This window comes from Microtus oregoni, unplaced genomic scaffold (genome assembly GCF_018167655.1).
Source record: "Microtus oregoni isolate MIOR12 unplaced genomic scaffold, Mior012 000003F_ref0000135, whole genome shotgun sequence".
NCBI classification, from domain to species: domain Eukaryota; kingdom Metazoa; phylum Chordata; class Mammalia; order Rodentia; family Cricetidae; genus Microtus; species Microtus oregoni.
Genome location: NW_024543062.1, coordinates 64,183,302 through 64,210,741, shown reverse-complemented (window position 1 = coordinate 64,210,741; position 27,440 = coordinate 64,183,302). Strand labels below are relative to the sequence as shown.

The following is a 27,440-nucleotide window of genomic DNA, read 5'->3' as shown; positions in this document are numbered from 1 at the left end:
GGGAAGCTTTGGGGCATTTAATTATTTAAAGGTCTCAATAAAGGACCTAAGTCCCGAGGAAGGGGGGCGACAGACAGATGGTGTGCCCCGTGAGCTGGGAAAGGGTGCAGGCTGGAGGGAGTAGGGAGGGGCATGCGCGAGAAGGGAAGGGGGAGAAAGAGAAGGCTTGTAAAATGGGACTGCCTGCCAAGTTCTCAGGCGCTCCTGGTACCTTTGCCTATCACGCCTCAACTTCCAAGTTGGCATCTGCCCTATTTTGCAATGAGACAACAAAGTTGCACAGTTTAGGGGAGCATTTCTGACCCTTGGGATGTTCTAAACTGGCTCAGTTGACCAGGATAGGGCATATGGGTGAGAAGACTATCTTAAGGCTTCTTCTTCTTTCTTTTTTAATAGTGGTAAAATTCACTAACATGAAAAATCCCATTTTCTCTAGTCCTCTCCCCATCTCCTTCCCACTGCTCTGAGTGGGGCTGGATCTTGTTCCTAGGGACCTCTACAGAGATAAGGAATGAGCCCCCCACCCACCCACTTTCTGAGACAGTGTTTCTCTGTGTAGTCCTGGCCTGGGTCTTCCTATGTAGACCAAACTGGCTTTAACCTCACCGAGCTCTGCCTGCCTCTGCCTCCAGAGTGCTAGGATTAAAGGCTTGAGTTTTTGCATCTGGCTGAGTCACACCTTTCTTGGCAATACTGGAGGAAAGGCTACTTTGCAGGGAAGGGGGACAAGGTCTCACTAAGTAGCTCAAACTGACCTCAAATTCATGGCCCTCCTGCCTCAGCCAAACCAGGAGCTGGTATTACGGACAAGGTCTCACTAAGTAGCTCAAGCTGACCTCAAATTCATGGCCCTCCTGCCTCAGCCAAACCAGGAGCTGGTATTACAAGAAGGCATCGCCACACCTGGCAGGAAGTTTACAAAGTGATGATCAAGATCAAGATTGAAAGGGTCCCCCCCCCCAAAAGACATACTTTCACCTCCTACTGTGCCACTTACAGCCATGACAGGAGACAAGTTATACAGCTTCTCACTGGTTTTGACGTGAAGATAAAAGGTTTCTCTACTGGTGGGGGATAGGCTGATAGCTATGAAGCACCCAGAATAGTGTTGGCTCACACTAAACTTAATAACTGCTATTAAATATTGATATTGTTACCATCACCTGGTCAACGTGCATGTATATTAGATGAGTCTAGAGACTGAGACAGGGATTTAGGAATTGGGTGTGAGGCCAAAGGAGTATTTTGCAGCGGCGTAGGTTAGTCTCAGTCATCCCGCCTGTTAGGGATGGCAGTCTGGTTGGAAGCTTGCTCTTAGACTATCCTGTCCCTTACTTAGCCCTCTTGTCATGCACACTCTTCCTCACCTCACTAGCTCAACCAAAAGTCTGTCCTGGGACTTGAGGCACTTTGGGCCAGACTCTTGCTTTGTAGCGTCCTGGGCATTGCTAGTCAGATTTTTAGATGGGATAGTCGGCTTAACTGGTTAGGCGTCTTGCCATTTAAGCCTCCTATTTCCTGAGGCCTAAAGGTCCAGTCCTGCCCATAGGAGTCACTTGGTCTTCATTTTATAGTCGGGTGGTGGGGGACCTAAACTTGTGAGTTGGTGGAGTCGGCACCTCCCCACGGAGACAGTTCTGTTTTGCTCAGAGGTGAGGCAGCGATGACGATGTTTTTCAGCTGGGACAGCTGGACACCTGGCGATCCCTCCACCGGTTGCTTTGAATCAGATCTGCCCAGCCAGGGCGAGCAGAGGGGAGGAGGGCAAGAGCAGGCTGGGGCAGGAGAGCAGGCAGGTGTAAGTTCCCTGCCTCCAGGCTCTGTAACTAGGGTGGAGCCCACGGCCACCCACTCTCCTCCGTCAGTCCCCACGGCAGCATCTGGCTAGGATTTAAAGTACTGAACAGGCTTGCAAAGCTGCTTTCCTTGCTCAGCAACAACGCTAAGGCTGCAGCCTCCGCCTGGTCTGGGGAAGCTCCGCCTTGGTAACAAGCTTTTGACTGGCTCGTCAAGGGACGAAGCGGGCCAATCAAAGCTTGCGGGGGAGGTGGGTGGGGACCCTAGGTTTGAGAGCGTGGGTCGCTCTCCACCGGGCAGCGCAAAACACGACCTTCCAGGAAGGGCGGCGGCGACGGCGGTGCCTCCGGTGCGCTCCCCCTCCCCCCTCCCCTCCACCTGCTGCCTGAGTTGCTAAGTCCCTGAAGCTTTGAACATTTCCACACTTTCTGACTCTCCTCGAAGTTCATGGACGGCCGGACCCGCCCTTTGTGAGCTACCCGGAAGCACTGGGATCTAGAACCTCAAACATTTCCAATCCCCAGTTCAGAGTGCGCCTGCTCTTGGCATTGCTTTCCCAGGTTCCCTTCCTGAGCCCTCTTCGTTGTCTTGTACGTCGGTGGTGTTGGTGGTCACCCGAGTACCCCTCTTGTTACTGTTAGTCACCCACTAAATCCACATAACAAACTCTGCAGCTGTGGACACCAGCTGGAATCCTGTAATAGTGAATTGGTTTCTGAGAACATTGGTGGGTAACTTTGTAAAATAAAGTATCTCTCCCTCTTCTCTCTTTTACCGGGACTTATCACCACGTGCTGCCTTTGCTCGGAAAGCAGAAGGAAGGTGGCCTAGGCCACCAGAGGAACACCAGGCAGCCTGGACTTCCGCACCAGGACATCACTCTCACTCACAGCGTTTGCAGCAGAGTGTGCTACCTCTGTGCTGCGTCTGATGCAGCTGGCTCTGAGACTTGCGAACCATGGATCCATCAGACTGCCGGAAGGGAGAAAGGAAGGGGAGGTGGTGATGTTCCTGAGATCTAGTCTTGAGTCAGGCCGTCACTGAGGCAGATCCTGACACCAAAAAGACACCTGGAGCTTTGGGGTTTGGGCACATTGTTCTACCTGGTGGTCACTCAGCTGGGATGAATGTCAAAACACTACATGGAGTCATTTGAATCTTTTCAGGTGTGCTGTAGTATTTTCAGTAAACCCGGGATAATGACAACAAAAATAGCTTGTGTGTTCCCTAACCCCTCCATACATAAATACATAACATCCACACGACTCGGGATTTAGCACCATAGCTTCCAGATAAAGATTTGAGAAACAGGTGACCAGGATTTGCTTCCATCCTCTGCCACTTACTGCCTATGTTATTACCCTAAACAATATGTAACCTTTCTGAGCTTTGGCGTCCCCTGTGTAAAATACTAATAATGGCACCTAGCTTCTAATAGTATTGTTACAGAAGGCCCATTACGCAATGGACACATGCATAAAGATCTTACCTGAGCTGTAATAATAAAAGAGGCGTTTTCCTTTCTCATGTGTGGTCAGCTTTCCTTTGAGGTTTAGGTGCTAGGAAGGAGACTAGATTCTAGGGACATTAAAATTTTCTATTAATAAAGTAATAGAAGATCCAGGACAAAATACAGTAAAAATCTTTACATGTTGACATTCTAAGATAGATCCGGCTTTGATATCTCTCGGCAAGAAAGAGTTCCTTTTCCTCAAAGCCTTTTTCCCCCTCTAATTTTTCGCTCTCAAAACTTTTAGAGCAGCAAGTGTCTAACAACTTAACAGGTCTCCTCCTCCAGCTGGCCAGCTTCCAGTACACTGCGTGGGCTGTCCTTGAACTTGAGATTCTCTGCTTCAGCCTTCCCAAGTCTGACATTATCAGTGCATCACATGCCTTATTTATTTACTATTGTTTATATTATTTACATTATTTTAATAAAATTTAACATTGCCTTTTTATCGCGGACCCCTGGAGTGGCTCTTGTGTATGTGTGTGTGTGTGTGTGTGTGTGTGTGTGTGTGTTTACACTGGCACCAGCATATGCTGAGCACCTGTTTAGAATCCCTTCTCACCTAGAGACTTATCCACTGCGTTCTTTTGTCTGTTCTGAAACAGTACACAGAGATGGGCTAGTCACAGCTCACAAACTCCTGGCTGTTTTCCAATTCTGTTACCTGCCGGCTCTGCTGAAGTCAGAAGTGGACCTCTGTTGACGGTTTGTATTATCAGAACAAAAGCCATGATGTGTCTGGGGTACCTGTTAAGGCTAGGTGACTGGGGACCGGAAGGAGAACAAGGAGCACACGGCTGTGGGACAGAGTTCCCGGGGAGTCAGATGACCTGTGTTTCAGGGTTCAGTCTGTCTTTAGGAGCAAGTCAATTAAACACACTAGGTGTCAATTACCATTTCTGTAAAGTACAGTAAATGTATCTGTTTCCTTACTACACTGACATTTTAGGAAAGACATGGGCCACAGAATTAAAAGCACTTTTTATATACTTGGGGAAAAAGTATAAATATATATTTTTTCAAAATATATAAAATATCTATATTTTTCAAAAACAAGTATTGTGAGGGAGGCTCATGGGCCAGTAAATCCATTTACTATTCATTGTTCTTTTTCTGGGACCCAAAAGAATATGATCCCATGGGTGTTATTAAAAACTCATGAGCGCAGCTCAGTGCTAACTGCTGGGGGAGCATTTGGAGGACTCTCATATGACACGATTCCTGCCTTTAAAGAATTTACAGTCCCAGTTGCTCAACTAACACATGAAACATTGATGTGTGGTATTGGCTGTGGCTTTAAACAATGGCTCTCCGACATAGCCAGTTCTGTCCTCCCATGAAAGGGTCATCCAGTGATGTGCCAATGGAGCCGTCAGGTGGACGTCCCCACTCTAACCACCACTGTCCTGACCCTTTGTCCCTTTTCTGTTGTTGGCTGAGCGTGGACTTTCACGGAACGTCTCAGGTTTGGACTTGAGCGGTCTCCATGTACTGGCCTCATCTCTGCCTCACCTGCGGGGCTGCCTTCCTTCTGGGATAATGTTGATACCCCTTTCCCTTGTTTGCTCACCTGCACCTGCCTGCCACCGGTGTTCATGAATGCCACTGTAGTCATTGCAGCTGTAGCAGCTGCCCTCAGGAGGGCCCTGGGTTGGACACTAGGGTGCTACTGTCTCTCCGTCACCGGGACAGAGGGTGATCACACACACACACACACACACACACACACACACACGCTTCTACAAGAGCACTCTTCCCAGCCACATTGCCCTTCTAATCCATGCATCCCCCAAGAGCAGGTCACTAGAAAAGGTGCAAGCCATTCAGCTTTCCCCACAGCACCGAGAAGGGGAATGGGTCTTCTTGGTGGAGGGATCTAGTCTAGGCTGGGGCAGAGGGGCTGTTTTGTTGCTCAGTGCTCTGCTGGGCACCCACTTGGCAACCCCAGAGAGGGGAGAATCTAACAAAGACTTAGCATCAGCAACAAGAAGGAATAGACCAGGGTAGTTGCTTTGTTCTTGTTTGCTTTTTGAAACAGAAGAGGAAATATTCCAGCTAAAAGAAGCATCGATACCAACTCACACCCCTCACAGTGACAATGTCTGAAACAGTATTTGGTGTTGGTAAGGAGTCCGGACATGGGGCTCCCAGGACCAACTGGTGTGAGGGCATATGGTGTGATAAAGATATGAATAATTTGCATTGGTATGGATTTGGCTTTATTGATATAAATTTAAGATTTTGACATTTATTGATATAAATCTTGTTATATGTATATGTATTTCGGCTCTTGATTAAGGTATTGTGATTGTGTCATTTATTTAAAAATGTAATGTATAATTAGGAAATATAGGTTGTTAATGGATAATCATCAATAATGGTCAGGCTTGTGGTCATGTTGGTTGGATTTTCTAGATGTATAAAGATATATTTCAGTTGGATAGGCATTCTTCATATCTTTCAAGGACTACAGAATATGGCATTTAAAATTGTTTTAATAACTTAGGGCTTTCCATGACAATGAGACACGTCTGCTCCTGGCAGCACCAGCTACTTCAGGAGGAGGATGGGAATCGAAGACGCTCCTTATCGAGTTTGATAGCCATTTGGGCAAGAAACTGCTCTTGCCTGGATTGTTGCATAAACTGGACAGGAAGAACCCACAGAGAGAGGACTGCTGAACTTGCCTAAAGGTGAGATGGTTCTTCAGGGTTCCTGATTCATGAAAGAGTCTGTGAGACATTCTGCTGGACACAGAAGAAAGTGACTGAACTGTCTTTGAAATTTTCTGCTTCATGGGGGAGTCTGCTGGATACTGTGGGCCTGAGGGCCAAGGATAGATGCCCCAATGGTACAGAAAAACTTTGGGTGACTGTCCAGGCAGCGAGATGTCTCTGTCATTTTTAGAGTTTTGGAAGTTGCTTACTTCTTGTTTACTTAGGTAATATTATATCATTCTGGAGTCTTTGATGGAGTTGAAGAATAGATAGATAGTTATAGTTATAGTTTTCCTTTGTTATGATAAAAGATAAAATAGGTCTAAATATTGTAATTATCATTTTTGCTTGATAACTGTTTTATTATATGTAATTTTACTATGTTAAAGTGGAAGCCTTTCTTTTTGTTTAAACAGAAAAAGGGGAAATGGTGTAGGAGGTTCTTCTGTTTGTGTGTTGCTTTCATTGGTTGAATAAAGAGACTGCCTTGGTCTTTTAATAGGGCAGCCCTTAAGTGGGTGGAGTAGATAGAATAGAATGCTGGGAAGAAGGGAAGTGTGGCAGACGCCATGAATCTCCAGCCTGAGATGGACATAGGTTAGACTCTCTCTCAGTAAGCCACAACCTTGTGGTGACATACAGATTATTAGATATGGGTTAAATTAATATGTGAGAGTTAGCCAATAAGAGGCTAGAGCTAATGGCCAGGCAGTGTTGAAATGAATACAGTTTCTGTGTAATTATTTCAGGGGTTAAGCTAGCCAGGTGGCAGGACACAGCCCGCTCCCCCTTCTACTACATATTAGTAGTGACTGTGAAGAATCACTGTAAGGCAGCTAGTGAAAGCAGTATCCCTCCACCTCCCATCCATCCTCCTACCCCTTCCACCCCCACTGTAGATGCCAGAGAATCTCAACCACTGGTGCTTTTGCCCTCCAGGGAACATTTGGTAACTCAAGACACTTTGATGGTGATCACTGGGGTTGGGGTGGGGATGATGGTTGCAGGAGGGGGGTTAGGAGGGAGGGTGGGGTGGGTGGGCACTGCTGATACCTAGTGGATAAGGCTTCTTTCAAAAACCCTGGTGAGACCCAAATGCAGGGATAAAGAGATGCCGCTGCTCCAGCTGGACTAGCAGTAACATACTGAAAACAGCTGCCTTTCAAGGAGAAAGTAGAGAAAGCATTAAGGAACAGGAGCTGCAAGAATCGATATGGATAAACCTTGAACAGACGTTCTGTGGGGCAAAGCTAGTGGCGGACATTGTGTGAAGTCACACCCCGGGTAGCTGGTTAGGTCAGCCGATTAGACTATGGTGCCAATTGGAACAAACAACTCTAGCTAGTCTGCGAATCTATAAATATGTAATAAAAGTCCAGGTGCTCCTCGGCTGATGATGGCAAGCCAGCTGAATAAGCCAACCCCAGGTTGAAAGCATGTTCAGTAGACCTGAGGCCTCCTAGCTCAGCAGCACAGCACCCTGTAGAGTCGTGGTTGCTGACCTCGATGGTCACATGGCTGCCCAGCCGCCTGAGAGTGTAGTGTACCACATGTCGACAGCCTGGGAAAGATCAAAAGATCACAGCTGAAGGATGCTCTTTACCACATTCTTAGGATCCTGGAGCCACACTGGAAGGCCATGGCGGAAGAGAGGGAACTCACCTCTGGAGAGGGCCAGGGGGGACTAGGAAGAGATAGCAGGAGGCTTCGGGTGCGGTTCCATTCAAAGGATGTGGATTTGAAAGTATGTTGGCCTGGATTGAATCTGAATGGTCACTGCATCGGTCTCCGTGTTTCACCGTGTGTTTGTGATAGTTCATGATAAGTGAGAAGAAAAAGATGTAGAGTCAGGGACATCTGTGCATCATCCCTGTGCGCACCAGCACCGAAGGGGAGCTTCATGTCATATAATACCCATTTGGGAGTGTCGTTTTTGCTCGTCATCCAGCAGACGATCACTTGAGCGTGTGGTGTTTGGATTGCAGGAACATCTGTGTAGAATCCCCCATAGAGATCTTTCAGTCTGCCTCGGATTCCTGCTGGATGGTGTCGGGGTTGAATGGTACCAGACTTGTCGCCAGTGGCCACCCAGAGCCTTAGACTGTGAGCTCATCTGGAGACAGTATCCTTGCAAATGCGATTATTAAAAGTCAAGGATACACGCATACTGAGTTAGGGAGGTCCTTCAGTCTGTGCCTTGTGTCTCAGAAGAGGGACAAAGAGAAGATACCAGAGGAAGAAGGGGACAGTGGAAATGGAAGTCATGCTGCTGCCAACCAAGGGATGCCAGAGCCCATGAGGAAGCAAGGTAGACTCCAGGACCTCCATAAGAAACAGCTCTGAAAGCACACGGTGCACTTCTGGCCTCCAGAATAAACGAGAGCATGCGTTGATTTTGAAAACTGCTAGGCTACCTTATGTGTTGGGACTTCGTCAGGCCAGCCCTGGGAGACTGATGAGTGTAGGTTTGAGATCAGCCTCAAGCAGTGTCAGCTCTCACCAGAAGGAAGTGCCTGTGCCCTCTAAGAGGGAGGCCCTTGTAGGTGGCGGTCCCCATTCTCGTAAGAATTCTCTGTACCCTGGTGGTGTCTCCTCCTCAGCTCCACAGCCACTGGGGTGGCATCTCACAATCCCCACACCACAGACTTCCTGGGGGAAAAAAAATCTGCTGCTTGTTTGGCTGCTTAACATCTGAGCATTTATTTATTTATTTATTTATTTATTATTTAATATGGTGATTCCCTACTACATCCTACAGAGCCAGTTCCTACTGTTTGACCTGAGGCTTCCAGTTGCTCACTGTGCAATCTCAGTTGCTTCTAGAGCACTGGTATGGGAGTTGGCCTTGCCAGGCTGATCTAGAGTTAGTGGCGTGGGAAAGCCAGAGCCCCGTGGACCCTGTGCTGATGAGGTGAAGAAGTAAAGGCAGCAAGGGCCAGACTCCACTCAGAAGCAGGGCACAGGTCTCAGCACTGCCAGTTCAGTGTCTGTGCCCGGGCAGTTTTGGGGTTACCATGGTCTTCATGGATGTGACCTTGGAGCTGCTTCTGGGTTTCACAGGGTCTACTTCCATGCTGTTGAAAGGACAGCCTCCTCTGCCCCTGACTTAGCTTTACTACTGTACTGGGCATCGAGCTGTGAGTTCTGAATCCTTGATGTGTATGGTTTTGTTTGGCCACTTGGGCTTTCTGGCTCTTTCTATGCAACAACTTTAGCCACACCTTTGGTAACCCTGCAATTGTTTGCTCTTATCGGACTCCCATCTTCCCCTAAAACTGCTGGCTAAGCCTAAGCCAATGGCACCCTTCTGTTGTCTCAGACTGTCTCCAGAGCCCAATCTCAAGACCCGAGGCTCAGCATGGCACCCAGGGAGGAGAGGTGGGGTTTGTTGGGGGTGGACTCCAAATGCTATTGCTGATCCTTGTGGATTTATGAAGATGTCAAGACTTGCCGTCGATTTTCCTACAAGCTCTGCCAGGGACTCTGACCCATTTCCTAGGTCCGGTGTAATTGTGCTCTTTGTCCCTGCATCCCAGACGAAGGTGGAAACGGCTCATTTGTCTTCAGTCTTTGCAATTCCTGCTGGGGCCCAGTGTGGCTGGGTGTGGTTGCCGGGCCCTTTGTCCTGCCTGGCAGTTTGATTGTAGATTTTTCCCTTCCTCTGCTCCCAGAGCTGGCGCCGCAGCAGTGGCTTGGCTCAGTCTGCCGCACAATCCTTCTTGCTCCACATGTGGGCTTTGTCCTCAGGGCATGGACTGGTTTTCAGGGGTGAGCAACGTGTTTGCTCCGCATGAGCACACCGTGCGCTACCCAGGGGCTCAGCTGCTAGCTGGAGTCACATCTATCTGTACAATGGAACCTTCTGAAAAAGTGTGCGGTCCACCCAGGAGCGTTAGTCTCCTGAGGACAGTTTAGGGTCAGCACAGCGGGGTCAGCAGATAAAGGAGAGTGCTCAGGCCATTCTGTGGCTTGCATGGTCACCCCAGAAGATGAGGAGGGGGAGGAATAAGAAGGTATCCGTATACTTTGTTAGGTACTTTTATCAAACTGCCTTGTGAGTTTCTGAAGGAACCGTATCTTTTAAATTGTTAAGACAAAATGACTCTTAGCCCCCTCCAAGCTCCATAGCACGTGCCCTGAGAACTCTAGGATGATGCCTCCTTAGACTAAAGGGCTGCAGACGCCTTATCTGACTCAGGGGCCTCACACAGCACCGGTTTGTCAAGGAGTCGAGTTGTGCCCATAGGAAGGAGAAGTTCATGCTTGATGCTGTCGTCCTGCATTCCTTGTGTGATCCGAATCTCTCTCTGCCTTTGCCTGACTTCCTTTGATAAGGCCTGTGCACTTGAATTGGAAACAGATCTCAATTTGGCACCCAGCTAATCAAACTTCAGCATTTGTGATGGTAAAGGCAGCAGCACCCGAGGCTACTTTCAACTCACACTGAAATCCTAGATTTGATTTGAGACATGGCTTCTTGTAGCCCAGGCTGGACTCTGAAGCTAGCCTTGATCATTGTACCTCTATTTCTTGAGGGCTTGAATTACGGGCGTGTGTCGCCATACCTGGCTCGAAATCACAGATATGCCTTGTGCACTCAACAATACCTTTGCTACAGTAACTGCAGCCAATAGACCTCTGAATGAATTTTGTTAATTGTATTAATAAAGAAACACACATTCTATCAAAATTTTATGTTTTGCATCTTGGAAGCTGGACATCATAGTAAACTGTTTAACTAGTGAACTAACCTGGACTTTAGTGTGATGCTGTTATAAAGGAGCCAGGCAGTCAAGAAAACACTTTATAATGCTGGGAATAGTGACCCCTCTATGCCCATCCACTCAGGGCTGTGAGACAAGAGGATCTTTTAAGCCAGGAGTTCAAGGTTGGTCTGCTTAGCATAGCAAGATTGTTTCAAACCATAGAAAAGCACAAAGAGAACAAGATTCTGGGAAGAGGCCCACAGGCCTCACTTGCCCCCAGCAGCACAGAAAGGCCCTGGTTGACAATGAGAACAAAGGTGTGGGAAATCTGCAGTCGTCCAGCTTGGAGAGGCTCTGGAGTCTCTGGCCATGTGAGAGGAGGTACTGCCCCCTAGTGGCCAAAGGCAAAACAGCGGGACTCTACACAGCTGCCCTTGGTATAGGGGTAAAGACTTGAGTCTGAAAAGAGAATTAAGGTAGTGGGTGATTTGACCCCTACCTAGCACCCTGCCTCATTGCTTTAAATGCTCCCCTTTGCTCTCTGTGGTCCGGCCATTTCTTGTTGCCTAGCAACTTTGAAGCTTCCTTCCATGTTTTGGTGTTATCCATGTCCGGGTCACTCCTCCCTCTCATCTAGGCTTCTGTGCCCCACTTCCTACCTCTTGGCATCTCAGGCAGGCCCTTGGTACCCTCTCACAGGCCTGTGATCACCGTCCCAGCTCTTTCTCAGTTTGTAATGTCTGATCCTCAGGCTGTGGTTTCTGTTGTTTACCAATGAATGCTAATGTAGGAACCCCAACCCCCACTGATGAAGAGGGAGTTTTAACTGAAAGCCCACAAAGGCTGGCAGAATGGGTTCAGATCCATCCTCTGAAGAGTAAGTAAGTCTCTCTCCACTTGCATCAGCCCTTCTCTGTCTTTAACCCCCAGGATACTCTGCTCAGCAGAGAGCGTGGCAGAAACAAGGGCACATCACTGTCAGGCTGAAGAGACTGTGGTTGACACCGTGATCTGGCTGACATGTTTCCCTTCTGGGTGGCCCAAGGTCCGTGTGTCTCGGTTTCCTTGTGTGTAAAAACAATATATAGTATATAGTTTATATACAATAACGGCTGTGGCGTAGCTGACAAGAAGGAGCAGACGAGATAATATATTACACCTTGTGGTGGTTTGGATGAGAATGGCTCCCAGAAGCTCGTATATCTAAAGGCTTGGTTCCCAGTTGGAGGAACTATTTGGGAAGGATAGGGGATATGGCCTTGTTGGAAGAGGTGTGTCACTAGAGGTGGGCTGTGGAGTCTCAAAAAACTTGTGTCATTCTTGTTAGCTCTCTCTGCCACCTGCTTATGAATCAGGATATGCAGTCCCAATTGTCCCTTGCTCCATCAGCATGCACTCTACTTTCTGGAGCTTTGACCCCAATCAGGTGCCCCCGTTTATAAGTTTCCCTGGACATGGTGTCTTGTCACAGCAATAGAAAAGGAACTAAGACTGATCTCTAGTACAGAGTAAGCCCTGGCCACCTGGTAGCATGAAGGAAAATGGCTGAGCTGAGGGGCAGCCCCTTTGTGTGTCTCCCCTGTGAAGCAACAGATTAAAAATGAGGGGAGTCTGGCTGCAGGGCTGTGTAGGTTTCATTTTTCTCCTTGCTTGTCTTGCTCGGTGCTATGGTTTAAATCTGAAATGGCCCCTGTGGACTTTAAATACTTGGTTCCCCATCTGGTGGTGCTATTCTGGGAGGCATGTGGAACCTTTAGGAGGCACCATCTAGCTGGTGGAAGCAGGGCATTCAGGGCTGACCTTGAAGGTTCCTACCCTGGTCCGCCGGGCTGTGCACAGCTCCTGCCATGCACTCCCCCTGCCATGAAGGGATGGACTGAAACCACGAGCCCAAATTCATCCTTTGTTTCTTGACTTGTCTCTGTCAAGTACTGATGTACAAGGGGAAGTAACTTATCCTGAAAATCAGTGTCAGGGAAGTAGGGACACTCTTATGATTAGCTCAGCCCACGTGGTTCTGAGGCCTTTCAAACTGGTTTGCAAGAGGAGTTTGGAGGTTTGGGGGATGCAGACCACAGAAGCCCTAGACTGCTGTGAGAACAGCTTGTGGGTGATTCTGATGGGCGTTCAGAAGACCCGAATCCAATAGAATCGCAAACAACAAAGGCCTGGCTTGTGAGGGTTTTTCTATGCTTGTTTGTTTGTTTTGTTTTTTGAGACAAGGTCTCTTTACAAAGTTCTGACTGTCCTGGAACTCACTCTGTACACCAGGTTGGCCTCAAACTCACAGAGATCTACCTGTCTCTTCTTCCTGAGTGCCAGGATCAAAGGCTGCACCACCATGTTCAGCTCTCGTGAGGTTTTAAATGTGAACAAGGACTCAAGGAGCTATTTGTGTTGGATTACAGCAAAGAATTTATGTACGTATTTCCCACGCTCTGAAATTTTAAGTGTTGTAAAATGGAAATGTAATAGACAGATAATCTGGTGGAGGAAATATCAAGATAGCATTTGGGCTGGGGCGTGGCCATTGCTGGCTGCTTTGGGGCAGGTTTACAATGAGGTTGGAAAAAAATGATCAGAAGGATGCAAGAAACACACAGTTTGGCCAGGAAAGGGAGCTGTTTAAGGTTACAGATAAAGAAATGACCATAGAAAAAGCTGAGTGCTTCGTATTAAGACAAGTGGAAGGTTCCTCGGGACACTGCAGAAATTACTGAGATTTCATTCATGTAGGTTTCAGGGTGTAAAGCTGCAAGCTCATTTGAAAGACTTCTCTAAAGAGCATGCCAATGGGGTGCTGTACTCCCAAGGGGTTTTCCTGGGTCCAGCTGCCGAGGCACCCAGAGGCCTCTGTAGCACAGTCCAAGGAAGCCCCCCCCTCCACCCCCTGCCGCTCAAGCTGGCAGCAGAACTTGGCATTGTTTACACAGGGCTACTTTTGCAGGTATGGAGAAAGTAAGGGTTATGGGGGTCATGGGGATTTCCCGCAAGATTCCAGAGATATGTCTGTGAGGCCAGGTGATAGTCTGGATTTCCTGTCGAGGAGCTGTGAGAAGCAATGAATTCATGAAGCAATAAAGGTAACACCTAAGCTGTGATGGATACCCTATGATGTAGTCGGTGCCAGGAACACAGGATGTCTAAGGAGCATGGCCCAAACAAAAAGACCACGTGTATCGCAAATGTTATAAGGGCTCATGGCCAGGGCCTCCAGTGTCCACTGGAATCACATCATGCTGCCTTAAATGCTGGACATGGAGCTGCAGGAGTTGACCTTTGCCCTGCTGGGTTTTGGTTTAGTTCCAACTCTTCTCTCTCCCCATCTTCCTGTAGGAATAGGAAAGCTCACCCCTCTGCCATAGTCTATGAACAGGTAGCGTTCTTTTGACTTTTTGAGCCTCCTGACTAAAAGGTCGCCTTGAGTCCCAGCAAAGTCTTTGAACATCCGTATTCTGAAAGGTGTTGGGATTGTTAAGACTATTGGAGTCAGATGGTGGTGTTGGTGCACGCCTTTAATCCCAGCACCGAGGAGGCTGAGGCAGGTGGATCTCTGAGTTCAAGGTCAGTCTGGTCTACAAAGCAAGGGCCAGAGCAACCAGGGCTACACAAAGAAAAATGCTGTCTCAAAAAACAAAAAACAAACAAAAAAACAAACAAAAACAAAACAAAAACCTCAGAACTTTTGAAGTTTGGTTAAAGTATATTTTACCATATGAGATGCCCATAATCCTTTGTAGGCTAGGATGGGATGCCATGGCTTGGAGCTGGAATGTCCCCCATGGTCTCCTGTTTTCATGTTTGTTCTGCAGCTGGTGGGTCTACTTTGGGAGCTACGGAATGATGTGGAATATCCTTCTGTATGCTACGAATATGTCTTATTACCATTGGATAATAAAGAAGCTAATTTGGCCAATAGCCAGGTAGAATATAGCTAGTTAGGAAATTCAAGCAAAGAGACAAGGGGAAAGAAGGCAGAGTCAGAGAGACCTCAGCAGTCACTGAAGAAGCAAGATTGAGTTAATAAGCCATGAGCCTCATGGTAAAATACAGAATTATAGAAATGGGTTCATTTAAGTTTTAAGAGCTAGTTAGTAATAAGCCTGAGCTAATGGGCCAGTTTGTAATTAATATTAAGCCCCAGAGTGAACTGGTGGGTGGGAGAGAAGCCTCCAGTTACAATGGAAATTTAGGAGGTAGATTCTAGAGAGCAGAAGGTCACTAGAAGCAAATCTTTGAGTGTTATATTCAGATCTTAGCTGCTGCTTTGTTCTCTGCTTTCTGCTCTGCTGTGATGTGAATGGTCCTTTGCCACATACTCGCTGCCGTTTTTACTCCTGTGGTAGAACAAGCAAGACCCTGTGAAACTAAGAGTTGCAATAAACCCTACCCCCTTAAGGTGCTGATGTCAGGTGTCTGCCATAGTAATCAGAAAGAGTTAATACAGTTGGGGTAGCTGAGCTGCTAAGAACCTGCAGCTGTTTGGCTAGACCCCTTCATAAGTGTCCCATCTCCTCACCCTTCCCTGGCACCCATACCGAATCTCCAAGGCACTCACATCTTTCACACTCTTTCCTAAAACACTCCCCAGTTCACTTTCACAAAAAAGGAGTTGGGGTGGTCAGAATTTGGCATGTGTTTATCCTCAGCCACTTCGGTTTTCCTCTGCACCAAAGGTGCAGAGGCAAACACCCTTCGTACTTCAAGACAATGTTAAGTTCTTAGCCTGGCATCTGGCACCTGAAGGGTTTCAAGAAACATTGACCAAGAGGAGTGGAAAGTAGGTAGGTGGGTGCAGACTTAGTTCTTCCAGGACCAAGTGAGCTTTGCTAGGTCAGACAGCTCTCAGTTCTGGACAGGAGCCACTAGAGGGCAGAAGCCATTAACATAACAGTACCGGGGCGCTGCTAGGTCCAGAATTACAGAGTTGGCATGGGAGGAGGGAGAAAAGCATTTAGTGTGTGTGTGTGTGGGGGGGGGGGCAACAACAACAACAGAAACAAAACCAACAAAAAAAAAGCAACCCTCAAAACCAGTTTGTCTTTCTCCTGGAAGACAAGTGGGTGTGTAAGTAGTGAGATTTAAGTTTATAACACACTTGCTAACTTGAGTTTTTTGTATTGGCTACTCTTTAAAAGCTCTTAGCTATACTTACTCGAGAAGAATAAAAAAGAAAGAAGGAATACAGCTCGAGGCCTGTGTGACTAGGTGTCCTGAGGCAAATCTGAGGGCTGCCTCCAATGACTCCATCCTTGCAGGTGCATGGATAAAATAACTTTATTAGTCAGGTTAACCACCACTCATGCTCGCCCCATGCTGAGGACCCTTTATAGAGGCATGACGGGTTCACATGCAGGTGCGTCCCAAGAGCCCTGGGCAGGGCAGCCTTGCCCCCCACGCGGCACTCCCTTGTTGAAACAAGCTGGTCTGGCTTTTGTGGATTGGAGATTCTGGAGCCCAGGACACAGTCTAAGCACCCTCCTCCACCCCTTCCCTTTTCAGAGACACTTGCTCCCAAGTGCACGCAGAATCAGGGCTGTAAGGTGTCTGGACAGAGACCTGACTCCGGCTAACATCCCTCAACTGGTCCTTGCTGCTGGCTGCCCAGACGGCTCCATCCCAGTGGGATCTAGAAGAGCCTGTGGGTTGTGCCCAGGCAACATCACCTTTAGAAAGAAGACAGGATTGCTGTCAGCCACACTACAAATCCCAGGGACCTTTGGGCAAGAGGCGTGGCTTCACCTAGTAAAGCAGGAATCCATGCCCAGGGTAGCAAGACTTGGCCTGGTTTGGGCTTCTTGCACCCAAGCGAGCATCTCTGGCAAAGCTGGTACCTTAGGCTCCAGCCTTAGGGACAAAGCAGTTACTGAGATCACTCCCTAGGCTGGGCTAGCAGGTGGGCCCAAGGCTGGTGGAGTCTGCTTCTGCCATCTGGGCACCAAACTTCCCTACTTGGATCGAAGGATGGGTCTTTCTCATGTTTTGAAAACCACGCTGCTGCCCCCTCAAGACTAAAGCCCAAGAAGGGGCACAGATCGTGTTGGGGCAGATGAAACTGGGGACAGGGCCTGCCCCTTCAGTTCTGCCTGTTTGAGGTGTGACTGTTCCCTACCCACATTATGGATGTGATGGTACCAGGTAACCCTTCCCTCCTTTGAATCTGATCCTCCATTACAGAACTGGTTGTCTCCTCTGGTTGTCAAGCCATGACATCATCAGTATGCTGATGACCTTCGATTTGGTGGCTTTAAACAGAGGAGGTTAGGGAGGCATAGTGGTGATCTTAGGCACCCTTTTAGCCTCAGACAATAGTGTGGCCTCTCTCCACAGGTTGCTGAACAGCTACCATGGGGGCCTGAGGGGGAGTGTGTCTCCTGACTGCCTAGGGCATTGAAGAGGCCTTAGTGAGAGAGGGCAGAGTGGCTGGGTTGGGTCTAGGAGGGGGTGGCTGTGCAAGAGGTATGTTTTGAGGAGCAATGAATAGGAGCCCAGAGTAACTGCAGAAGTAGCAGTTGGACCATGCTGTTGAGCACAGCCCCCAAAGTCAGATTGTCTGAAAATGGTTATATGCTATTGTTTATGCAAGGTTACACTCTGCCAGATCAGGTCATGGGGAAGGTTGAGTGATAGGAAGATTTGGGGGGCTGGACTCTAAGGCTATTCCTCCGCTACTTTTGTCCTTTGCAGAATCTGACAGGGTCTCTGATCCACCTAACCTTGCCTATTGAAAGGAGACTTGTGTCACCTGCTTGCCTCAGACCATCCAGCAAAAGCCAAACCAGACCATCCAAGCCGAATGCAGCGGGTGACTGTGGGCCGCGTGCCCCGAGCCCGAGCCGGGAGCGAGGCCCCTCAGATCTCGATGACGCTGGCGAGGCGCAGGCAGAGGGGCGCATCCGCAGGCACGGCACTGCGCTTGATCTCGTTCCCATCCAGGCGGAGCACCTGCAGCTTGGAGAAGTTCATGACGTCCACCACCGTGCAGAAGCTGCTGATGGAGAACTCTGGCGGGACAAAAAGGATGGGCGGGTGGAAGAAGTCCAGCTTAGAAGTCAGATAAAAAACCGGCTTAGAGGGAGGGCCCTTTTGCATCCCTGAAATAAAGACTGGGGCAGGGGTGGGGAGGAAGAGTGGAGTATCAGGGCTAGAGCTGGAGTCAGACGGATTGGCATTGTTTGGGACAGTGCTGGGAACAGACCCGGCCCTGTTTCAGCTTCTGCAGCTCAGCCTCTGGTTCCCCTACCCCCACCTGTACTTTGCTCCGCTGCCCGCCCCCCATGTCCTTGGGCGTTCCTCTCACTAAGCCTTGTGTTTTTCCTATCTGTGGGCAGCAGGGGGAAGCAGAGTGTAGGTATAGACGACAGCGGCTGCGAAAGCTCGGCTGCCTCTGGAGGAGGGCTTTGCTAATGACACACCACCAAGAGGACGCTCCGGAAGTGGAGGGACACCGTTCTTGAATATTTCCTGTCATTTCACAGGTCTAGAAAGTGGTAGGAAGTGAAGGAGAGAAATCCTGGCTTTAGAGACGAGTGTCTGTGTGCCGAGCCTCCAGGAGCCTGGAAGGGGAAGGCAGGCTGGAAACCCAGCATTGTCACAGTGCTCCAAAGTCAAATGAACGGCCAAGCGTGGTGTTGCAGGCCTTTTAGTCTAAGGCCAGGGAGGCAGAGGCAAGCAGATCTCTGTGAGCTCAAGGTCAAACTGAACTCCACAGTGAGTTCCAGGACAGCCAGGGCTGCATAGAGATACCCTGTCTCAAAAAACATACTAAGCAAAACAAAATCAAATAAGTGATTCCCCTGCCTCCTGCATATGATTACATGGGTCACTTTTACTTTTGGGGATGGGATCTCATATAGTCCAGACCGGCCTCAAACTGACTATGTAGCTAAGCATAGCCTTGAATGCCAGACGCTCTTGTCTCCACGTGCTGAGTGGGGGATTTCGGGTGTGTACCACCACACCTTGTAGTCTGCCCCTGTTATTCATTATTTTTTCCCCTTTTCCATTTTCATGCATATGTGTATCATGTTTACATGTATGTGAAACACCTGTATGTGTGTGCACATCTGTGCATATGCATATGGAGACCAAGAGCAACTGTTAGGAATCCTCGTCAATTGCCTTCTTTCCCTGAGGTAAGGTCACTCAGTCACACCCAGAGCTTGCTGGTACGTCTGCTCTTGCTAGCTAGCCAGTTATCATGCCTTAGGGATCCTCTGTCTTTTGAGGCTAGAATTATAGGCGGGCTGTCACCATCACTGGGGTGCGGTTCCAGCTTCTGAAGCACAGGCCCCAAATTCCCACTTCCACCTGTGCTTTGTCCCCGAATGTCCTTGGGTGTCCTTTCCTCCGGACCTTGCGAGTTCCAGGGCTCTGAACTTTGGTCTGCAGGTGAAGGCAGAGCCATCCCCTCAGGACCTTGCTTCTTTTGACTCTCAGAAGTCACCAAGGACTCTTTTGGAGAGGAGTTCCCCTAAGCCATGGAACAGATATCATAACTTTCTTGCAACACAAAGCCTCCCACAGTTATCCCTGCTGTCCTCTTGGGTGAGTCAACCAGAGTCAACTACCGGTCTCTGGTCTGCTGCCAGTCATTTGAAAGGAAAACAAAAAATCAAGATCCCAGTCAAAACTCCAAGGGAGATAGCAACGTCGGCACCAGACATGGTGAAGCCTGTTGGGGCTGCCTTCCACTTGGCCGCTCTTGTCAGAGGTGCCAATGGGGCCTGGAGCTATGATCCACACAACACTGGCAGCTGCAGCCCGGGTGTAGAGCAGGGCTGCCTTTGTCACACCAGAGATTCCCCTCTTCTTGCAGAGGTGCCTGGAACTACGATCAGAACAGGGCTGGTAGGAGCTAACCCACTTTTCAGAGACAATGGGGAGGGGGTTCCTCCAGGGAGGCAGTGAGTGTGAAAATGAAGGTTGCCAAGGAAGATGGCACAGAAGGCTGAGGAGGAATGTGGTTTTGAATTAACACCATCAGTTTTTAATCTCCATTAAGAACTGACCAAGATGGGCTGGAGAATAATCAGGCCCCTGGAAGAGTGGGGTGCTGGGAAATACCCTTTGGGGGGGAGAAGATCTGGATTTTTTTTTCGTTTCCCCTTTGATCTTTGGAAACAGATTTAGTGGGTAATGTTCAGATGGAGGCTGGGTCTGTTATCTGTGTATAGGGACCTTGGGGAGACATGAGGTGGCCAACATCTTTGTCACTTCCTATTATTCTATTTGGGACTGAGATAGACGTCCCAACAGGGAGCCTGCAGACTGTGCTAAAAATCCAAGACTCAGTTATGGGTACATAAATGTGGGCCACATCTGTGAGCAACTAGACACAGCATCTAGATCCGATGTCTGTGGGACTCTGAGAGCCCCCCCACTACCTTCCTCAGACCCACAGAGTAGGTCAGGGCTTCTGCGAGGAGGCCCTGGCAGACGTTTTCCAGCCCAGATTAAATACTGACATAAGTCTTTCCAAATTCCAATCCTGCCCCGCACCACTGGATCCCACAGCCTCGGAATAACATTCCATGACTCTGCCTCCGCATTCTCGGCCAGGTTGGAAAAAGTGAGGAAGGCTTTGAAGGGAAGGGGGGCTGTGCCTAGTTGCACGCAGGTCTGGAGCTCCTGTTCTGTTGTCCACATCCCATAAGTGCTCTTTTTACACCTTCACCCCAACATGGTCCCCGGCTGCCAGCGCAGGAAGAGCTCCTTCCTGCTTTCCTCAGTGTATGTGGTGAGCAGGCTAGGGAGCTGGGTGGGCTTCCCCTTGTTCTCAGTCAAAGATGCCGCCTTTACGAGCTCTGACCAAGGGCAGGGGTTGAGGGTTCTTTCTTCCCTAGGCTGGGTGACCTGGAGAGATGGTTTTTCTTTCTTTATACCTTACTTGCCCATCCTGGAAATTCAGAAAACAAGCACCCAAACTGGACTTGTCCACTCTGAAATGGCCACAAGAAGGCAAGCTGACCGCGTGTTACCATGGGTTGACTGTGAAACTGGATCGTACACTGTGCACACGCGATTTACTAACACAAGAATGGTATGGCGCGGTGTTACTCTGCTTATTAAAAAGAAGCCATGAGAGAGAATAAATGATAACCAGGAGAGGGAAGGACGAATTAGGTCCAAACTGATTACACAGGGATCCGGGGTAGATGCGGCCATTTTCTAGTGATTTGAACAGAGAGCTTCCTTGCAGGGTCTTGGAGCAACTCACTGAATGATTTACTTTTGGATCTGCCTTCAGGAGAGGGATCGCCCTGTGTCTGACCAGATATTTCTGCATAAAGACAGAAAGGGGATGAGAGACGCGGTGGCACAGCCTCTTCTTGTCTCATCGCTCTGATTGAATGGCTAGACGTTAGCTTCTGTGCTCTTTCCCAGAGAGCCTTCCTGCCACATGCTCAGGGCTGCACTTGGACGAGTGTCATGTGACATTTCTCATATGACAGCTCTTCTGGATTCAGAGTAAGTGGGAGGTGACTGCAGGGTGGGACATAAATCGTGAGAAAATGCCAAACTCTGGGCGTATGTGATATCTTTAAGATAGAGTAAATGATTCCCGACATCACCTTGGGACTAACAAGACTCCTCCCCGAAAAGAGAGACTTTAAGTAAAAAACCAACCTAGGGTGTACGTAATGGGCCTTGCAGTTCAAAAGAAAGGACCAGACAGACACCTTTTCCCTTCACAGCCCCACTGCAACCTCCCCTATTCCCTCTGAGAAAGGCTGGCTGGCTGTTAACATCTTGCCAAATGACTGATCTGTCCCCCTGAGAGGAGAGGGGGAGAGGGAGAGGACAGGACTGGGTCTCTCCTGTGCTTTAATGGCTCACTCCTTCTCTGCAGGTCAAAGGAACTTCAAAGCCCTCTGCGTGGTCACTCACAGGCCTCCTTTCCCCAGAGCACACTGGGCCACAACGGAGGGAAGCTAAATGCTGGCTCAGTGCCTCCCTGCTGAGATCAGAAGCCACTGGGATAAGGCAAGCATGTTCTGAGTGTGAGATCCTAACAGAAAGAGGCTGAAAGGCCACTGTCAGTCAGACATTCATCTTTTAGCTCTTAGCCTCAGAGAGGTGGGCCTGTCTGTGCAGAGAAATTCTTATAAAACTCCCAGTCCGTGCTCCCGCTCGAAGCCTGCACAGCCAGGCTCACGTTGCCTCAGGGAGGACCTTTGCCACCACAGGCTCCTTGGACTCCAGGGAGAACTGGCAAGAAAGAGTCCCACACTCAGCTCTGAGAGGCTGCCCACTCTTGTCCATCAACTGGTAAGTTTGAAAAATAAACACCCACACCAGGAGACTAGGCTGCACCCGCAGGAGTCATGGAGCCGACAGAGAGGCTGTATCTGCTGGTGATCATAAGGATCTTCAGAGACCTCAGCTCTTTGGCCCAACCTCCTCCTGAGGCAGACCCCAGAAGATAACAAAATCTCTTCTTGAATATCCTTCCAGAGCAGTGGTTCTCAACCTTCCTAATGCTGCGACCCTTCAATACAATTCCTCACGTTGTGGTGGTGACCCCAACCACAAAATTATTTTTGTTGCTACTTCATAACTGTAATTTTGCTACCGTTATGGATGCATGAAATGTAATGTAAATCTTGGATAGTCAGTATATCTGATATATGGCCCCTGTGAAAGGGTCGTTCGACCCCCAGGTTGAGAACCATTACTCTAGAGCCTCTCTAGACTCATCTCTCACTGCTCCTAACACGAGATTCCCTTCCTTTCACGCATGCTCCCTGGATGTTCCCCACAGATGACTTGTTAAGTGACCAGTTCTTCCTGGCAATACCTCCTGCTAACTGTTTTCATCCTGCCTCTCCACAGCCGCTGTGCTCACCTTGAAACTTGCTTCTCCTAGGAAGTGGCCTTTGGAGCCAACCAGCTCTATAGTGGCTCTCTTACTTCTGCTGAAGGGCCAGTGCAAGCTTTGGTGGTGAGGGTTTTGATTGATCGTTTGGTTCCCTGTGCTCATTTCTTTTGTATTCCCATTAGCACTGTAGGGGCCCCTTCCCTCCCCCAGATCTCACCATTGATCCTGTTGCCCTGGAGGTAGAGATTCTCCAGGTTGGTGTTGACAGGAGGGATCTTCTGCAGCTGGTTGTAAGACAAGTCGAGCTCAAGAAGGCTGCTGGAATTGAAGGTGTTGGTAGCAAGGCCGTTGTTGGTGAGGCTGTTGTGAGACAGCCGCACGTACAACAGCTTGGGGGAGCCCCGGAAGTAGTTGTCAGGGACGGTGTAGACATTGTTGTGTTCTAGGTACAGCTGCTCCAGGGCTGAGGGCAGACCGTCGGGCACCCTGCGGAGGTGGTTATAACTCAGATCTAGCAGGATCAGGGACCGGAGGCCTCGCATGGAACTCCCCACTTCCTGGATCTCATTGTGGTGGAGGTACAAGGCTGTGAGGTTCTCCAGGCCCTCCAGGGCGTTGCTGGGCACCCGCGAGATCTGGTTGTGGTCCAGGTGGAGCTCTCGCAGGGATCGTGGCAGTGGGCCGGGCATCCGGGTCAGGTTGTTGTGGTCTAGGTACAGCCTCTCCAGCTGCCTCAGCTTGGAGAAGACTTTCCGGCCTATCTTGTCACTGGTAATCTGGTTGCCATGGAGAGCAATCCAGAGCAGCCCAGTGGCATTGTCGAAGACACCTTCCTGGATGGCGGAGATCTGGTTGTTCTGGAAGTAGACATACTTCATGCGGGAGGGCACAAAGGGCAGGTACTTGAGGTTGCGGTTGTCACAGTACATGGCTGTGGGGAAGTTGGGTGGGCAGTCGCATTCTTGAGGACAGTCCCGGGGCTCTGGTAGAGGAGGTGTACCATAGGCATAGGCTGGGCCTTCTTCCACGCCATAGGGGTAAGGCTCCGAGGGCTCGTAGGGGTAAGGGTCATAGGGGTCGTAGTAGGTGGACTGCTGCTGGTTCCGGAGGTATTGGATCCACCAGTGAGAGTCTTCATCATACTGGCCCTGGGTGAGTGAGCAGAGCCCTGCCAGCAGTAGGATGGAGGCCCACTGCATCTTGTCTCTGGAGAGAGGGAGAGAGCAGAGCAAGTGGGGGACATAAGTGAAGGTGCCAGAGGGGAGACGGCGCCTCAGGGTGGCCACAGGCTCTGAGCTACACAGATGACACTACCCAGTCAAGCACTGGAGGGCGGGAGGTGCGCATTTCCTTCCAAGTGCCGCCTCCCACAGGGTCTGCACACCCAGGGAACAGGGCCGGTGTCTGGGGGAGGTCAGTGCTCTCTCACTTCTGCTCATGCAAAAACAAAAGGAGTCTGAGGTTAGAATGGAATCTGAGAGGCAGAGGCCTGGGGCTGTTGTTGAAGCTGAGAAGCACACAACATCCTCTCCCCCAAGTTGTAAACCTTCCTGTACCAGTGATGTTGCCACACTTTTGAGGTCTGAATTCCCATCTAGTTTGGACTCCCAGGGAAATCTTTTCTGAAAGCTCAAACCCAAGCATCTCCTGGTTCTTTCCGTATCCAGGATGTCTCCAGAATTAACTGAGACGTGGAAAGGGAATAGCTGAGCGACTTCTGGAAGATCTTTTGATCTCTCAGGCAGCCTGGGGGTTTCTGGTCCTGAGTGTGTAGGAGGGTGTGGTTCCCCTGTGGCCACCACAAGGTCTGGGCTATTCTCCAGAGTGCCATCGTCTGTGAGTCTTCTGGGTGAGAAAATGCACTGGTTAGCAGCTCTGCGGCTGCATGTGTACCCTGACTGCCAGACTTTCCAGGCTGGGAACCCAGCACGGCTTTAGTAGTTGTTTTCTGGGCTGACTGTACTGTGTCTGGCCTGGTCTGCTTCTGTTTCCTGTGGTCCTGAAGACTTAATACTCCCCTCACCCACCATGGGGATTGCAATAGCTACGTGAGAGGCAACTGAAATGGATCAGGGGCACTGAGAATTGGATAGAAATGGAACTATAGCCAGGAGTGGAATTTAGTATCCCTCTTCTTTTTCTTTTCTTTCATTCTTTGCTTTTTTCTTTTTTCTTTCTTTCTTTCTTTTTTTGAGATAGAGTCTCTCTATACAGCCTTGACTGTCTTGAAACTCACTCTGTAAACCAGGCTGGCCTGGAATTCCCAGACATCTGCCCGCCTCTGCTTCCCCAGTGCTGGGGTAAAAGGCATGTGTCACTATGCCTGCTGCATCCCTTCTCCTCTTGGAAGCTACCTCCTCTAGTTGATGTCACCTGTCTTTCTAGGCTTATTTATCACCCACACTGTTGAGGAACCTGTCTCCTTGGAGCTTGCTACGCCAACAAGACAAGAACAAGGCGCACTGGGGTCTCCAGGAGAGAGGCTGGAGGTGTAGAAGATGGAGACTAGGGTGTCATATCTGGCCTGGGGACCCTAGCCCGGGTTCCTGCGGCAAGGGCACTGCACAGTCCCTGTGAGCAGGGGGACCTCCCAGAACACAGCTGTCAAGACAGAGAGTGCTTGGAACCTTTCCTGGCCTAAGAGAGTCTCCTGGTGCGCTCTCACTGTTGGACCATGCTGGAATTGGCAATGTGGACAGGGCACGAGAAGAGCTTAAAGACAACATTAGATTCTATATGAACTGATGAGAGGTGCCCTGACTATGACGCTCTAACTACTCAATGTTTGGGCACCATCCCTGTCAGGCCCTGCTGCTCCCTGGAAACAGTTCCATCAGAGGTCTGTTCATCCCACCATCTGCTGGACGGCTCAGAACGGGCACCCTGGCTCATCCTTGGGCAGTCCCAGCCCTTGAACAAAGAGCCACAGTGTGTCTGAGGAGCCTAGGATGTTGGCTGGTCCCTGACTCAGGCCAGGAGAGAAGACGGATGGAGCGGCCTACTGCCAAGACAGCATTTTTTCCATGCACAGCCCTGGGCTGCTGCAGGACCGACCAAGGTGGCTGTTTAGAGAGGGCTGGCACACTAAGTCTCTGTCTCCATTCCACCCGCTTCCAGACTAGGCACTTTGGCAGAAAGGAGATACCTTCCTCTTCAAGACTCGACTTTCCAGGGGGCTCCATGCCCAGCCACGGTGGCCTCTCCTCAGAGGCATAGCTGCTTGGTAGCAGTGCAAGCCTGTCCTTACCCCACCGATCTAGAATGTTGCTTCAGGGTTGCAATCCCTTAAATTGTTTCTGTGCTAGTGACCTTCTGTGCAGTGTGAGAATCCCTAGGGCGGTTCGCTCAGACTTGGAGATTCTGACTCAGAAGCTACTGTACTTTGTCATTTCTTCACTCTAGGGAAATTCTCTCTATCTGAGCTGAGGTCAAACTAAAAGCCATCTCCTGGGCTGAGGGGGACCTCATTCCAGCTTATGATTATAAGCTGCCATGGAGGTGCTGAGAATTGAACCTGTGTCTTATGGAAGAGCAGCCATGACTCCCTAGACATGGTCAATTCTTTTTTCTCCCCCTTTCATCCCAACAATACACATATTACACAAAACTTACCCCCTAACATTTGGGTACCATGCCCCTCTATATGAGATTTCTGGGACATTCAAAGACCACCTTCCAAAGTGCCCCAAGCCCCAAGCATGCTGGGATTCATGGGTAGCAGCAGAGAGGTTCTTGCAATTTCTATCATGCTTGTGAAATGGAAGCTCCCAACACCCACAGGGAGCTGTTAGGAATCCAGTAACATGATGAAGCTCACGCTCCCTGCCGTAACCCCTCTTCAGCATCCATGGGTGTCACGGACCAGGTGGGAGGAATAACCCATCTTTGCCTACTCGACTCCCCAGTCTGCACCTTTCCTTTCTCTCTTCTTGTAGAATTACAAGGGACAAAACCTAAAGTAATATGACTACACTTACCTTGGGTTGAACCGTTCAGAGTGACCCCGTCCTTCTGTCTGGCCTCCTTGGGTTGGAGAATGTGAGAGAGAGGAGGAGGAGAGAGAGAGGAGTGAGTGCCTACAGAGAGTGTGCTAGTCTGTGCCCCGCCAGGGCCCGCCCCCAAATTCCTAATCAAATATCTTGAAGAGGGGCTGAGGAGCCTAAGCGGGCTTTTTCAGTTCTGCCCTACGGGAGGAGCTCACACCGAGCTCCACAAAATTCTGTCAGCCCAATGCTGTAAAAACCACCTTCCTTCCACGTACTTATCTTCCCTGAAGCGCTGGCAGCCTCAGGTCTCTTGCTGCCGAAGGAGTTAGCGATGCCCCTGAAGTTGTTCGTACAGTCCCTTGTGAAGTGCCTGGATCTCTCATTAAGCCCATAAAGCAGACACAGGAGAGGGAGGGCCAGTGTTTGGAGAAAAAGTCTTTTAACTCTTTCAGCAACCCTGGTCCCCTCAGGGAGGCTGCGCTTGTCTTTCTTGGCTCAAACACCCTCTGTAGTCGGGTGTTGGACTAGTGCACAAGAGAGCAGGCTGCCTGGAGGACTTACTCTGCCTCCTGCTGATGGCGACCACTTTCTGCCCCTGGAACAGATGGAAAGTTAGGGATTCTTCTTATTGTTAATACGCCTTTTACAGATGTGGAACACCTAAGCCAGGGGAAGATGAAGCTGGAGAGATAGGCGGGCTCTAGACAGCGAGGAGGCATTTAGACCACAGGAAAGATTTTAGCCTAAATGTTTAGAAACATGTTTTATGAAGGAGACACACTAGGATCTGACTTACACTTTTTAAGAAGATTTTATTTTATTTTATTTTATGCATATGAGGAGTGTTTGGCCCAAATGTGTCTCTGTGTACCACATCAGTGCAGTGCCCAAGGAGGCCAGAAG

General features: G+C 49.4%; 1 protein-coding gene across 2 annotated transcripts; it reads right to left on the bottom strand.

The window, feature by feature from the left end:
* Positions 1-16,000: 16,000 nt before the first annotated feature.
* Fmod (fibromodulin) lies at positions 16,001-26,867 on the bottom strand. Of its 2 annotated transcripts, XM_041648493.1 has the most exons (4): positions 26,813-26,860; positions 26,529-26,574; positions 22,769-23,757; positions 16,001-17,734 (listed from the first exon to the last, which is right to left on the bottom strand). In XM_041648493.1, exons 3-4 carry the CDS (start codon positions 23,748-23,750, stop codon positions 17,583-17,585), a joined length of 1,134 nt encoding a protein of 377 aa, XP_041504427.1. In that variant the 5' UTR covers positions 23,751-23,757; positions 26,529-26,574; positions 26,813-26,860; the 3' UTR covers positions 16,001-17,582. The 2 variants fall into 2 exon arrangements, with proteins under 2 accessions (XP_041504427.1, XP_041504428.1); XM_041648494.1 differs by lacking the exon at positions 26,529-26,574 and having other exon boundaries at positions 26,813-26,867.
* Positions 26,868-27,440: the final 573 nt, after the last annotated feature.

Bases quoted from the DNA above. Each gene is read 5' to 3' on its own strand.
- Fmod (XM_041648494.1), bottom strand. From the start codon at position 23,750: ATGCAGTGGGCCTCCATCCTACTGCTGGCAGGGCTCTGCTCACTCACC. The intron at 17,735-22,768 runs GTGAGATCTGGG...TTGTCCCGCCAG, and splicing joins CCAGGGCAACAGGATCAATG to AGTTCTCCATCAGCAGCTTC.